The sequence below is a fragment of the Peromyscus maniculatus genome, chromosome X, assembly GCF_049852395.1.
Source record: "Peromyscus maniculatus bairdii isolate BWxNUB_F1_BW_parent chromosome X, HU_Pman_BW_mat_3.1, whole genome shotgun sequence".
Taxonomy (NCBI): Eukaryota; Metazoa; Chordata; class Mammalia; order Rodentia; family Cricetidae; genus Peromyscus; species Peromyscus maniculatus.
This window is the reverse complement of record NC_134875.1, coordinates 31,550,069-31,565,027: the sequence shown is the minus strand read 5'-3', so window position 1 is coordinate 31,565,027 and position 14,959 is coordinate 31,550,069. Positions and strand designations below refer to the sequence as shown.

General features: G+C 34.1%; 1 protein-coding gene across 1 annotated transcript in view; it reads right to left on the bottom strand.

The window, feature by feature from the left end:
* Positions 1-14,959, bottom strand: part of Tenm1 (teneurin transmembrane protein 1) — an 827,344-nt gene that overhangs the window by 497,980 nt on the left and 314,405 nt on the right. Inside the window, exons 5-6 of the mRNA XM_006981543.4 lie at positions 4,447-4,707; positions 2,806-2,862 (exon numbers count right to left, since the gene is read on the bottom strand). Coding sequence (XP_006981605.1) covers positions 2,806-2,862; positions 4,447-4,707 — 318 coding nt within the window. The remainder of the gene's footprint in view (positions 1-2,805; positions 2,863-4,446; positions 4,708-14,959) is intronic.

Sequence of the window (14,959 nt, the reverse complement as noted above, 5' to 3'; positions counted from 1 at the left end):
ACTTCTTCAGGATTCTAACATAGACTAAAGACCAGCAGCTCTCTAAGAGTCCTACAGGACTCCAGCACCAGATTGGGACTGCTGAGACATACAGTCTCAAAGACTCAACAACTACTAGATTCTTGGCCTTTCAGTCATGAAATAATCATTTTTGGCCTAATGAGATAGCCACCACTCTAATAAATCCCCTGTTTAATATATGGATATTCATTATGTAAGCCCTGTTCTTAGAGAACATTGACTAATACAAAGTAGTATTGTCATGTACTTCTAAGAAATGATGAGGTGATCATTTGTCAGGAGCAAAGTTGCTTGTTAGATAACCATAGGCCTGATTCGATGTAGCATTTCTATTCTTTAAAGAGAATCACAAGATAAAAGATAATTCATGAAAAATATATTATCTCTTACTTTAAACTCCTCAGCCTCATAACATGACATAATTCTTATTTATCTACTCTGTAATTATGCTCTAGATGCTGTGGCTCATTATTGGAGGTAGAACAGTTAATAAAGCAGGCCCCTTGTCTAAGCAGTCTAATGCTTGATAACAACTTTTGTGAGGTGTGAAAATCTAGTCTATGACAAATCGTTGAAATGCAAGTGTGAGAAGGTTATAATGAAAGAAGTTTGATATCAAACTCAGGTCCCAGGGTTACACTAAGTAATGAATATTCATTTTTCTTAATAGAAAATTAAGTATTGATAGATGTTAAAGGATTGTCTTAGGACAAGTGGGCAGGACTCAAAAATATAATAATATTCTGGTAGTTCTGTAAAACCCTAGAAAAACATATCCATTTTTGTTACTTGTTATTTTCCCTCCCTTATTTAAATAGTCCAATAGTGAGGTTGAGTTTTAGTATAATTCTTTAGAAATTATAATAAGTTACAGATTTAAATTAAACTTAAAGCAACAAAACAGGGTTGATAAAATAGTAAAACATATTTTTTAAAGACTTGGTCTATTAATGAAATGAAAGAAATCAATCTGTTTAGGCAAAATTCCAGAAATGCAAGTAGAACCACTAAGTACCACTAGGTTATACAGTATACATGTGATGGACAGAATTGTAAGCATTTTTGATTTCAATCATTGTGGTTGGATAACTCACTCAAATTAATGATCTCCCTTATCTAAGTTTGTATCTTTCATTCACAGTAGTGAGGCTTAAATCATCCTGAAGTGTTTCATAATATTGTTTCCATATTGTCATCAATAATTGAAAAAAACAGGAAGTATAGAAGGCAGAGAGAAAATAAAATGTCACTGAGACTAATTGAACCACAGAGATAGGATGGCATGGAATCTGAGCTGCTGAAACCTATAAATCAAAAATATTTTAAGGATTTTATGTTTCAAATATAGAATATATAAATTCAAGTTAATGAGTTAATGAGATAGATATCCTGCTAGGCATGCTTTCATGAATGGATGATATCAGTGGGAAATAAATAGCTCCATTTGCATGCAAACACCAAGTTAAATGAGTTGAAATTTTTTCATTTAAATTAACATGCTTTTGAGAAAAGAAAAGCATTTACACTTTCAAGTTTTCTCTAAGAAAATATTAAATACAGGCCAGCCCTGGTTATTATCAGTTGAAGCTTACATTTTCTACACTAGTGGAATCGTTATAAATGAGATCTCAAAAAACTTACTGTAGGTTATAATTGGGGTCTCAAAAAACTCCTTGTTGGAAATAGTAGGAGTCAGAGTAAGACATACAGAACTCTAAGTAGAGCTGTTCAGTTCACATCACATAAAAACATGGTCTAAGAGAGAGGACAGGAGTGGAGAATATTCTACTATAAAATGGGCTTACAAATTGTTGTTTAACCTTTCTTCTTGCAAAAGAGGCAGGAGGAAATGATGCGATTACATAATAATTATAATATAATAATAGACATTATATTATATAATTATAATAATAATTATAATATAATAAAGAAATAATGACATATGGATAATAGGTCTGAGACTGAAATGAGATAAGCATATGATGGTATGTTTGGGGATTTAGAAATGTTGATCCAACAATAATAGTAAATTTTAATATTGTATATGTTATCATTACTATTCTATGTCTTTATATTTCAACCACCTCAAAATTTTTAAAAATTTGATGCGAGGACCTACCATAAGGTTCAACCTGAGTCATGTAAATCATTTATAAATATTGTTTTCATATCATTTTGCAAAGGAGCAAAGGCAATGAGTACAATAAGGAAAAAGTAAACAATCATCAATGCCCCAATCTTGAAGTATTGCAAAAATAAAACCCCCATTAAATGGTGGCCTGCCTTTAGCTTTCCTTTTTTTCTTTTCCTTTTTTTATGAGTTATTTGTAATTGATGACATGAACAAAATGTGATTGTGAGGCCAATATAGTAGCGTCTTGAGAAAAGGACCAAGGCCAATTGGAAAGTTATGACAGCATCAGATTTATACCATGTTAAAGTTAAAGCCATTCTAAATTCAAAACAAAATAACAAAACAAAAACAAGAACAAAAGGTAGCTATTCTAATTAGGGCAGAACCCCAAGACAAATGAGTATTTTCCCTGAAAGCATGTCGTGTCCTTATCCCCACCTCCCTTCAGCTTCTCTTCATAATCATAATACATACAATTAAAGTAGAAAAGCAAGCCAGTATGTGGTCCCTGGGCTAATCTCTGATAATTTGATTTTGTTTAGCCTTGTGTGTTACTTGTTAGTTGATCAATGTTCTTTTTGTGGACTAGGTAAGTGTCATGATTGGTTGAGGTAAAAATAACTTGTAGTCAAATATTTCGAAACACTTGCCTTGAGTGGTACCAGCTGGGGCCTCCATGTCACAACAAACAGGAGAGAATTTAAAACCTGTAATAGTAAACATTTTACTAATTAATCTTTGTTCAAGTTGTCTGAGATTCCTCAAATTTCAACATGAACATTGCATCAAGTGTTTTTTAAACATAACATTAATGAAAAATAATTTATGTATGTATCATAAGATTCCCCCATTAAAGGTTAGTATTCAATAGTGCTTATTGTTTTCAGAGTTGTGGAAACATCAATCCTACTTAATTCTACAATTTTCCTCCCCCCTTTAAAGAAACCTCCATTTGAGAATCAAGTAGAGATGGAAAGTTATAGTCTAGGGGGAAACTCCGTTCTCCGTGTATGTTTCAAGTGATTGAACTTAATGCAATTGTTTATGTGAGGGGCTATAACCAGCCTGGCAGAGAGGAAGATATTGAAAAGAGTTGTCTCTTTCAACCTGACTACCAGACTACTGAATCAATGGATCCCAAAGAATTTCCCAAGGACCTTCATGCTGGAAAAAGGAAAGGGCATCAGCCAGAAGAGGAACTTGTCTCCCAGAATGAGGTTTCAAACAGTTCTGAGGATTTGACTGAAGCATAGAAAATTATATTTTTTGTTTACTATTTGTTTTCATTAAAATTCTGTTCTTACAGGTGTATATTGAATACCGAGTATATTTTTCTACTGTCCTTTTTTCTCAGCTCTCCCTGTCCCTTTGTTCTCCTAGAAAAAATTATTTGTTTCTATTTAAAATATATAAATGATTTTATGTGGTTGCATAAAATCTAGGAACCTCAGATGAGAGAAAATATACAGAATTTGTCATTCTAAAATGGTTTAATCCACTTATTATGCCGGCATGAATGTGGATAAAAGAGAACTTATATAAAAATTTGGCAAAGAGTATGATGAGTAGATTAATTTGATTAATAATCATTTAATGTGCTTATTATGAAATTACTTTTTTGATAGAGGCAGAAGAACATACATTAAATAAGTTAAACACTTCCTCAAAACTTAAAAAGCGAAAACATTTCATTTTCTAAAATGTATAAGGAAACCATATATAATTACAACATAATGATATTGCTGTTAGTAGTTATTGTCTGGCAAATGACTGGTGTCTTTAAAATAATGGTGTTTGTGAAATAATTTCATTCTAATGTGGTTAATGTGAATCTGTTTATACACTCAGCAAGTTAATTTGGATCAAAATAGAGAGTCCCTACAGAGAATATGCATGTTATATAATTGTTCATCTCCTTGTTCATACACTGATATAAAGCCAAAACACATGAAATGAATACTTCCTATAATAAATCCCACTGGGGTAGCACTGGAAAATAAAAATGAAAATAAAAGGTGAGTAATGAATAAGACATTCACAGTATTGCTGACTACATGAGATAATTTCTCTAGGGGGTTCCTCAGAAATGAAGACTATTTTGTGTCGTTATAAATAAATGTGTCTATTTGCCAGAATCTTAAGTATACTCCTTGTTCTTGGGAACCTGCTAATGTGTATTTGTATTCTGCATGCCAAATGTAAGATGGGCAGATACAGGAAGTGATAACAAAGCAAAGGGGGAAAGCCATTCTCCCCGAGTTTCATCTAAATTGCAGATGTAGCTTTCTTACCATTTTCCCCATCAGACTTCCGTTCATGGTCAGTGTCAGTCAAGGACAGTGCAGAGTTGGCCCTGCTGGACAGACAGGAACTGTGTTCTGACTTCATGCCTCTTATCCACATTCTCAGCGCATGGTCGGGTGACGCAGCACCTTCTGTCTCTGTGTCCACATCAGACCCCATCTCTAGCTGGTATCCATGCCGGGAAACACTGTGCATGTCTGTCTGGTAGCCAGAGCACAAAGTAGGAGGTGTTTCACAGAATTCTATCTCTGGAAAGCAACAAAGTTCAGACAAAAAAGAGAGAGTATGTAAGTATTAACAAGACCACTAGCTTTCACTTAACTGTCCTCATGTTTCCCCTGCTCCATTGCTAGCAATGAGTTTTTGCAAAGTTAGAATTCTGGCCTTTTATTTATGGTAGCTAGAATTCTGTGCTTATTTTGCACTTTTCATACTTAAAATTATGCTCGCTTTGATTCTTACAAGGTTCTGGTTAAAAAAAAGGCATCCTCAAAATAGCTTATAGCTACAATATTTTGGTTGCACAAAATATAATGAAATAAATGAGTACAGTAAGTATAAAGTATAGAGAGATGCCCTCTAAAGCAATTTCTCTTATAGAATGAATATGTGTGATCTATACAGCACACCTATGCTTAAAATAGCAAAATTATTTGCTTTTCTCAGTATGCCATATATTATATATAATCTAGTAAGTAAGTTAAAACGGAGATAAAAAACATTACATTCAAATAGTTTATTCAAATATATTAAACTTTAGAATTATGAGCAACTAATATTGTTTTCTGCTCTCTCCAAATGAGTTTAAGGCATACTTTTTGCCAATTCTTTTTTTTTTAAGCTGGAGGATGGCTGTATTTGAGCTTCAAAGAAAAATCCCAAACAGCTGCCTGGAGGAGGAGAGAGGAAAAGAGGAAAAAAAATACCCTTGACTTAATGCAAGGAGCACCACAAGGTAGGGAGGGGCCTTTAGGGAAAGGGTAAGGAAGCCCAAAGTGTTAGGGAAAACAGAACAGAGATCTTAAGAAGGAAAAAATGTTAAGCCTTTTGAATAATTGAAAGAGTGAAGACTTAAGAAGCTGGATGGCTGCAGTTCTGGAAGAGACTGGTTAGGTAGGTGGGGGGATAATTATTTCTTTGCTCTTTCAACAACAACAACATAAAAATAGATATTGCAATATTGCAACATAGCAATGCTTCATGGTTTGAATTTTTTCCCTTTCCTTCCAAATTTTAGAATTTAACATGGTTAGAGTCAGTAACCATGTCATTTAATATGTGAGAAAAGAAAATCCAGTATGCTGATGGTATTTTTCCATTAGCCTACACCAAAAAGCAAACACTTCTATTTCTGTATTTTATCCATCTATCCATCCATCTATCCATCTATCTATCTATCTATCTATCTATCTATCTATCTATCTATCATCTATCTATCTATTATTTATTTATTTATTGCTACAATATCCAACGTGAACATCATTTCTGCTATTCGCCAGTGAAGGCCAGTCAACCTACTGCATGAATATCTGGCATTCTGTTTTATAGTGAATTTATATTCAATTACAGCAAGGTGTCAAAAGAGAGGGGAAGACGCTTTAACAATCCCTAATAAGTTAATGAAAAATGACCACATGCCAAGACATATCATCTGAAATGTCCATGTAATACTTAGATAAGGTAATCCGGGGATGTAGTATACTATATAAGATTTTCTCAGACTGACATCGGAGACAGGGTATGTCAATTGGCCTGGAAAAGGCTTAACTGACTGAGTCTAATCCATAGCGAGTATCAATAAAATGCAAACTCTAACATGAATTCAATTCTTTGAATACAGAAAATGTTTGATCTTAGACCATGTACTAGAGAAAATTTAGAATGCGATTTTATTTGTTATAGTAACTATTTATGGGATGTGAAAAATTAGTAAATAAGGGTTTTAGAAGCCAGTGCATAATGCCTGTTTAATAGCTGTTATGCTCCTAGTACTGTGCTTTGTGAAACAGATATTGCAGACTAATAAATCTACTATAAAGTATTAGGAAATTCAATAACAATTAACCCTTTAAGGGTTGGAAGTCACTGCTCAGAATGCTACTTTGTGAATTGACCGATTAGTTTCTTTCAAAAATACGTGTACTTTTCTTCTAGGATTTATGTCAAGTTTCAAGAAATGATGTTTTGAAGATAGGTATGGTTTCACTTATCAAACACAAAACCTTACTAAGTCATACTTTTTCTGCCATAAGGTTAGAAAGCAAAGTCCATTTTGCTCAATGTAAATCTTAGGAAATGTGGAATATTCATGCTAATTTCACCATGACTCTTTATTGAACACTACAATATTGGTAATGAACATGTCAAAAATGCTATATAATCTTTTAAACACAACTCCTTTCCATCCCCTAGAATACTGGTTCTCAAATTTGCTTTCCTTGGAATCACGGGAAGGCTTGTTAAAACAGATTGTTGTACCTTACCCTTACTCTCACGTTACCCTCCAGTTCAATGTCTAATACAGCAGGTATGCAGTTGAACTACATAATTTGCATTTAAAAGAACTTTAAGGTGAGGCCTATAGTCATTACAGGAAATGTAGTTTGTAAACTTTGGTCCTAGAGAGTTCTCTGGAGTCAATGGGAAAGGAGAGCAGTGGAGTTCCAACCTTATCATGGCATTATCACAGATTTTGTCATGCCAGCTTGAATTCTGAGGACAAAGAAAGAAATTATTGGCTCTGAATGGCTGTGAATTGCCTCTGTTTATTTTTCATAGGTTCAGGGAACTAATTAGAAAACTCAGTTCCCCAAACAGTGACTTATATTTAGTTTTACTCAGGTGATGGCATAAGAGATGTGACTTTCCAACAGTTTTTAATATGAGCATCTGAGTCATGACATTTGTTGAAAAAAATGAGTAAATACAAATAGACAATCACTTGCCATTCTAGATTAATGAAACACTGGGATAAGATGTTTTTAAGGGAGCCCTGACAGATGTAGACAGACTCCATTTTTGTTAAACAGATTTATTTTGTGACTCAAAAGGAAATTCAAGCATTGATTTGTTCCCTTCAAAGTAAATTTCATTTAATATTATCAAAAATTGCACAGGATAACCAATTTGTTTTCAATTGGAATTATATATCACTTGAAAACAAAGACTAAATCACAAATATTCTAATTAAGTAAGTTAGACAAATCTATTCTTTCTTCAACAAACTATAGTCAAAAAGATCTTTGCAAGGTATGGCTTGTTCTTTTTATGAAGTGGTAAAGGAGAAAAAGCTAGTGTGAGTGTGAAATCTCAGAGAAAGAGAGAAACATTTTATTTATCACCATAAGTGATGTTCATCGAACTGCTTTATTTTCCATTTCTTGAAGTCAGTGTTATCATTGCAAAATATTTTCTTAAATATACAAAAGTCTGAATTCTGCTTTAAATCCCCATAGGATGCATTATTTAGCAAGCACTTCAATGTACCCTTAGTGGTTGTTTTTAGCCTTACACATATAACTTTGTTACCTAAAATGCTACCTACTCCCTAGAGGAGATAAAGTTCAACTGGGTTTATTATAGACCCGTTCTTACCAAAAAGCTATCCACATGAGAAATAAATGTACACTCTTAGAACACCTAAGGTTTAAATGGCTAGACTGATAACATGGGGAACTACATCCTAAGAATAAAATAGGACAGATATGTTCACATAAGTGTATCCGCAGTTTCATGGATATGTTTCTGATTTTAATTTTAAGAAAAAAAAAACGTGTTTCACCATATTTCAAGAGATTACTTAAGAGGGGATTAGAAAAGTGAAAGTGCAACTTTTAAAATGGATAATAGCCATTTCACAATGAATGATATAGGAGTGGCTAATAAATGAATAAAATATTTTTAACACATTTCTCAGAAAAATACAAACTAAAACTACAACGTAATACAACCACATATGGTCTAGGACAGAATACAAACAAAACCCAGAAATCCCTTACTCTCTTAGTCACTGTTCTATTGCTGTGAAGAGGCAATTTGACCAAGGCCTTACTTTCCGTTTCAGAGGTTTAGTCCATTTTCTTTATGGCAGGGAGTATGGTGGCCTGCAGGCATGGTGTTGGAGTAGCTGAGAGATACATCCTGATCCATGAGCAGAGAGTGCAGAGGGGGAGGGAGGATAGAGAACAGTAGACCTAGCCTGTGCTTATGAAACTTCAAAGCCCACCAACAGTGACATGCCTACTCCAACAATGTCACACTTGTTAATTTTTCTAATCCCTTCAAATAGTTCCACTCTCTCATGACTAAACATTCAAATGTATGAGTCTATGGGGGCAATTCTTATTCAAATAACCACACTTATCAGGTGCTAATAAGGGTGGAGAGTAATTACAAGTCTCACACACTGATGGCAGAAATAAACTGGTACACCACTTTGGAAAATGGTCTAGCAGTTCCCTAAAAGGTTAGATTTGTATTTACCAGGTGAGTAGATGTGCTCCTGGACACTAATCATAGAGAAATTAAAACTTTGGCTCACATAAACCTTTTGTATATATTTGTTTATTGGCGCTTTATTTATAATAGGTAAAAAGTAGAAATGATATATTTAGAAGTAAGTGAATAAGCCAAGAAAAATATATCTACACACTGAAATATTAGTCACTCCTAATAAAGGATGGAATTGTTGATGTACAACAACAGGATTAACAATCCAAATAAGCACATCAATTAAAAGAAAATGGATAATACATCTATATCCTATGTTTCCATTTATTAAATATCTTAAAAATGTAAATGAATGTACACTGAAAGATTCAGATACTGTGGCCCAAAACAACTTCAGAAGGAAAGGAATTATTTTAAATTACACTTCCAATCACAATCCATCATTGCAGGAAGGCAGGGCAAGAATTTAAAGAAGGAACCTGGATACAGAAACTGTGGCAGAGGATGCAGCTTGCTGGCTCACTGATTATCATCAGGATTGTGCTTAGATAGCTTCCTTATACAGACTAGGGATGGTGTCTCCTGCAGTGACTTGGGCCCTCCCACATTAATCAACAATAATTCCCTATAGGCAGGGCCATAGGGCAATCTGATCTGGGCAATCCTTTAATTGAGATTCCCTCTTCTGAGATGACTCTTATTTGTTTCAAACTGATAATTAAAAATTTACCAGGACCGATATCTATTATCATCATTGTGATAACAATTTCACAAATACCAAAGGGTACTTTTGGTGAAGGTGATTTATTATATTTCTACTGTGCACACACACACACACACACACACACACACACACACACACACTTTTTTCTGATGGGATTGTACATCAAAAGTTCTGAAGACACTGAAGGGGTTTGAAGTCAGTCCATCTTCACAGTTGCAGCCAAGAGTCTCAGATCTGGAAGCAGATTCTGCTCCTTTCACCTCAGTTGAAAGTACAAGGAACATGAACAGAAATATTCTTTTACTTATATCTAAACCAAGAGAGGGTCAAGGTTAGTGGGTACATGATATTTTAGTGATCCTCCAGGGCTCGATATTTTCATAGGGACACTAACAAATGAAAATCACATTTAGATAGAAAGTAGGATGAAACTGATTATTACTGAGACTTGTACAGCTACATGAGCATCCAACAGTAGGGGATCATGAGAACAGCTTGGAACATTCTGACACATTAAATCACCCTAGACTACCTGTATTGATGAAAGAGATTAATTACGTGAATATTGAGGTGCTGCATAAAATGAGGTACTGAATTTTCTGTCTGAATGCTGATGTTGATTTTTAGGTGGCAAGTGTGGAAAAGTCATTTATCAAAACTAGAACAGGAAAGTAATATTATCTACATCACCATTTTTATAGAAGTACTATTTCTAAACATTTGAAAAGATCAAAATTTGATTATCCTTAAAATTCTACCCATTGTCATTCCAAGAATCTTCAAGGAATCATTATTCAGATGAATATTGTGAGGTTATGGAGTATGGTTATTTTAGCTCTGACTTGAAATTTTGGGCATTTAATATGTAAATAATATAGACTATTTTCAAAATAATAGAAGATGAAAATATTGTTTTTAATTTCTGTGTCATGACAACTCATGTATACAGAAATGAAAGATATTAATTACTTATATAGTTTTTAAAATAAGTCACTTGAGAGAATTCAGATTCTTCAGTTGTAAAATGCATAGCAACATCTCAAAATAAAAATCTAAAGGGTAACTTGTTCTAAGCTTCTGTAGTCATAACCTGAGACTCTCAGGACAAAATGTGAATGGTCAACAATTAAATAAAGTTTTGTTATAAATAAGTACACATAGAAGGTAAATAAGTTCTTGTTGTATCATTAGAAAACTCAGTGCATTAAAGTATTAATGCAGCCTGGGTGAACTACACATTTATTAATATACAGAATACTTAAAACATTAAATGTAAAAAACAACTGTGTAAATGCTTACTCAGTAAACATATAATTACCACTTTACAAACAGGCTATCACAAATAGGACTCTGTTATAATAAATTCACACAATGGAAAAATATTATTGACCACTTAATAATCCATTACTGGTTCTAGGGAATATGCAATGGTTTATTACAGTCTCTAGTAAGAAATACAAAGAAAGTAATTAGCAATCTTGATATGAGACAAATAATTTTCACTACTGGATACCATTTTCTGTTTCTCAGTTTGGAGGCTTTCAAAAGAAAATGATGTCACATTTTCAAACAAATCAGTTCTTCTGAGGGTACTCCACCACAGTTTCACTGAAAACCCATGCAATTCAAGTCAAGAAAACAAAAACAAGCAGCCTTCATTGGCTTTTCTTAAAGGATAGGTCCAATGTTTAATTTCCTTTTCTCTTTATGAAAAACCTTTATCAATTGTTTGCTGCTGCATGAGGCAGTGAGCAGAGTGAGTTTGCAAGACTGTGTCATGTCCTTTGCAAAGTCCCACAGAGAGTCTTTTGAAAGGCCCCAGTGATAACAAAGTAATAAAGGCGTGCCATCCAAACCTGACCTTTAGTTTCAGGCTGGGGGCTCATCAACCTTTTCTGAGGCATAGGACTGAGAAGGGGAGTGCTCCTAATGTGTAGGATTGGGGCTTGTGCTTATCAGAGAACATAAATAAAATAACCATGCTTCCTGAAGCTCGATCTTCTTTTTGCATTTCCAAGTGCTGATGATGTCTTATTTCACTTTCAAGGTTTCTCCATCTGTTTGTTATACTGAAAAACACACAACAAATCCCTGCAGGGTTTAAACCCTGAAAAACACACAACAAATCCCTGCAGGGTTTAAACCCGGAAGTATAAATATTGATTATCTGTAATAAACTGCTACTGCCTACCTGGAAACATCCCAAGACATAGTTAAAAAACCAGTGTGATGCCAAGAAGAATGCTCTCAGAAGTACATTGTAACACTAATCTGTAAAATAATAGCTCTTATCAGGGAAGCCCAACAAATAACTGTACAAAGTCAAAAAAGAGTGATGAGATAGGAACCTAGAGGAAATCTACACAAACTCTGATCTCACTTAGAGATAGACCAAAACAGTCGTCAATCTAAACAGAGAAAAGAAATTTAATCTGGGAGTGAGCAAATGCTATTTCCTCAACTAATTTTCACCTTAGAGATCTGTTCCTTTTGACCGTATTCACATAAGGTAAGGGAACTTGCATAGAACCTAATGTAACAGTTACTGAGAGAGTGAAAAGGAGAAATGTCTGCTGTCCAGTCTTTGTGACAAGAACCTGGAAAGGAAATCAGGGACCATAAAAGATAGTGGGATGTCCTGGACAACAGCAGAAATTTGATCAGTGAGAACTTGCACATGCTGGCTTTATTTCAACATTTCGAACAAGACAGGGACTTCCTGGCTTAAATGAGAAATTTTCAGGGCTACTGAACACTGCAAGTACGTGGTGTTCAATGGCCCTAAAAATTTCTCATTTCTTACCTGTGTTGGTCCAATTTTCTGGCTATTCATAACACTTTGGGACCTGCATCCTTATTGCCCAGTGTGGTCTTCCAGGTATTGTTGTGTATTTCCATTATGCTCACTAAGCACGTGAAGCTGTTTGCTCAGCGTGTTGTGTTTGTGTGTGTCTGAAATTTTAAACTACATTAATCTACTGTACAATTCCATGTAGAGGATTGACACCATTAAAGATACTTGTGAGTGCTTCACACATATACTCACAAAGGCAAACAATATGAATTCTGAAACATTCCACAGCACTCTGATAGCATTTGTTTTGTGATGAGTGAGTAAGATGTCAAGATAGAACCTGAGTGAATGCTCATAAAGAGCTACTGAATAAACTACATTCCACTTTATTGTGCTTATTAACACCTTTCAAAGACACTCTACTTACGTTTGCCTCTGTGGCACTGAACATATCGTGCCAAGCATCTAAGATACTTCTCTTTGATCTTTAACTAATCTGATACAATCTGTCTCAGCATCCTCAGAAAGTTTTCTCTAAATTTCCTCCATCCTAGTGATTTTACCTTTCACAATAATACATAGAACCTTATTTTATACTCTTATACATGACTGTATATTTTTTCATCATTTATATCATAAATATTGTCTCTTGAATTAGACTGTTGCCTCCAATACAGTATAGTATCTTCTAAAGTTTTTGATATTTATCAATATTAAAAGCTGTATGCTGCTGGGTCATCAAAAAACAGTAGATTTTAGGTACTCATACTGTAATAAGGGCCCTAGGAATTAGAATTATTTCAATAAATGCAAAATTGAGTCTGAAAAGGGGTTGCCTACAAGATTCTAGATATCAGAAAATGTGACATATCATTTAGAAGAAAGATTATCTCCCAGCCCTCATAACTAGGGTACATAGAAAAATCTACGTATACATACTTCCTGGCTTTATTTCATCTTTTCTACAAACTATAACACTGTTACAGGCAAAGTAAACACAGATTAAGAAGAATTTATCTCCCTAGTTTTAGCCAAACTGTAAATAAATAATTTAAATTTTCTCTTTATATATCTTGTCATTTTCTCTTAGTGTGAGTTTTGGAACCAGAACAGGGCTTTATGCCCTGGGGTTGAGTTATCAATATTACATACATAAAAATGGGAACTATATAGGCTTATGGATATTTTAATTTGCTTACCTATAAGAATTAATTTGCTATGAATATAAATATCAAGACAAGTATGTCAAGACCTCTTGATGTGTATACTTAAATATATGTATAATAAATAGAAAAAAGTTAATTATAAACTTTTGTGTGATCTATGCAGAATTAAATAAATTGAGATAATTTCACATCTCAGACAAATTCAAACCAAAGAATTATTACATACCAAAATTTTAAAATCAAATGTAAATATGAAAGTACTCTTAAAAGGGTTAAAATCGTGATTATTATTGTGCCACATACAAAATGGTTTTGTTTAACAAAAATGCTTAGTAATTCAACTTGGTAGATGTTTCATTAAATTGTCTATGAATCTTCAATAACTGGTGCGCTGCAAATTTGGCAAGAAGGAAAGGACAGCAGGCTCCTATCTATAAATTCAGGGGAATAAACTATTTACAACAATATAAGACTAACATAGAATAATCCTTCTGGGTACTCTGATGGAAATAGTCTCTCAAAAGAATACCATTTGTCATAATGATTTACAAAATAACTTCTTAGGAAAATTCTTCAGAAATACACTCTAGAGTATAGGAATGGAGGGATTTACTGGAATCATTTAAAAGATATTAGTAAAAGACATTTAAGCTTTTGTTAATAGAAACTTCTTTTGTCTTTCTCACTCATCAGTTTGTAAGATACACAATGCAGAGATCACCACGATAGACATTTGAGAAAGTATCCTTTTGAGTGCTTCTGATCAGCTTTTTATCCCTGTACGTGGACAAAAGTTGAGTAAATAACTATCTGGACATTTATCAGGAAGTTTTACATTAAATTATCTCTAGTACTTCAACTTACAGACAGCAAAAGCTGACAGAGAGTGTGCTCTTATGTTTGTTCCAACACTTGTTTAAATAACTTGGCAATGGTGCAACTGGCCTAGTCTAAGTGGCTATTTTAAAGAGACACTTTAGCTAATCTACCAGAGTACTAAACCAATGGACACAAGAAATTGGAATTTCTTAGAAAATCTCATGCCCTGAGAAGAATAGCCTAGGACAGCCAGAATGGAAAGAGCTTTACAATGATGCAGAGACTGTGCTGGGTCAGTGGTACATGGGAAGACACCTTGACCTAGACTGCTAATATGTAAATGTTCCAAGCCCTCTCTGTATACTTGACCTTCGTGACAGGACCTGAAGGACTTGAAGGAGTCCTGGCATCTCTTTGTCACTATCTCCTAGGGTGCCACACTGACTAAGTCTCATTTTTGCCTTTTTACTAATTGCTTTGGCTGTTCCAACTGGCTTATAGATGACAAATAGGCAATCATAGCTTCTTGTTGCACTGAGTGTGATCCC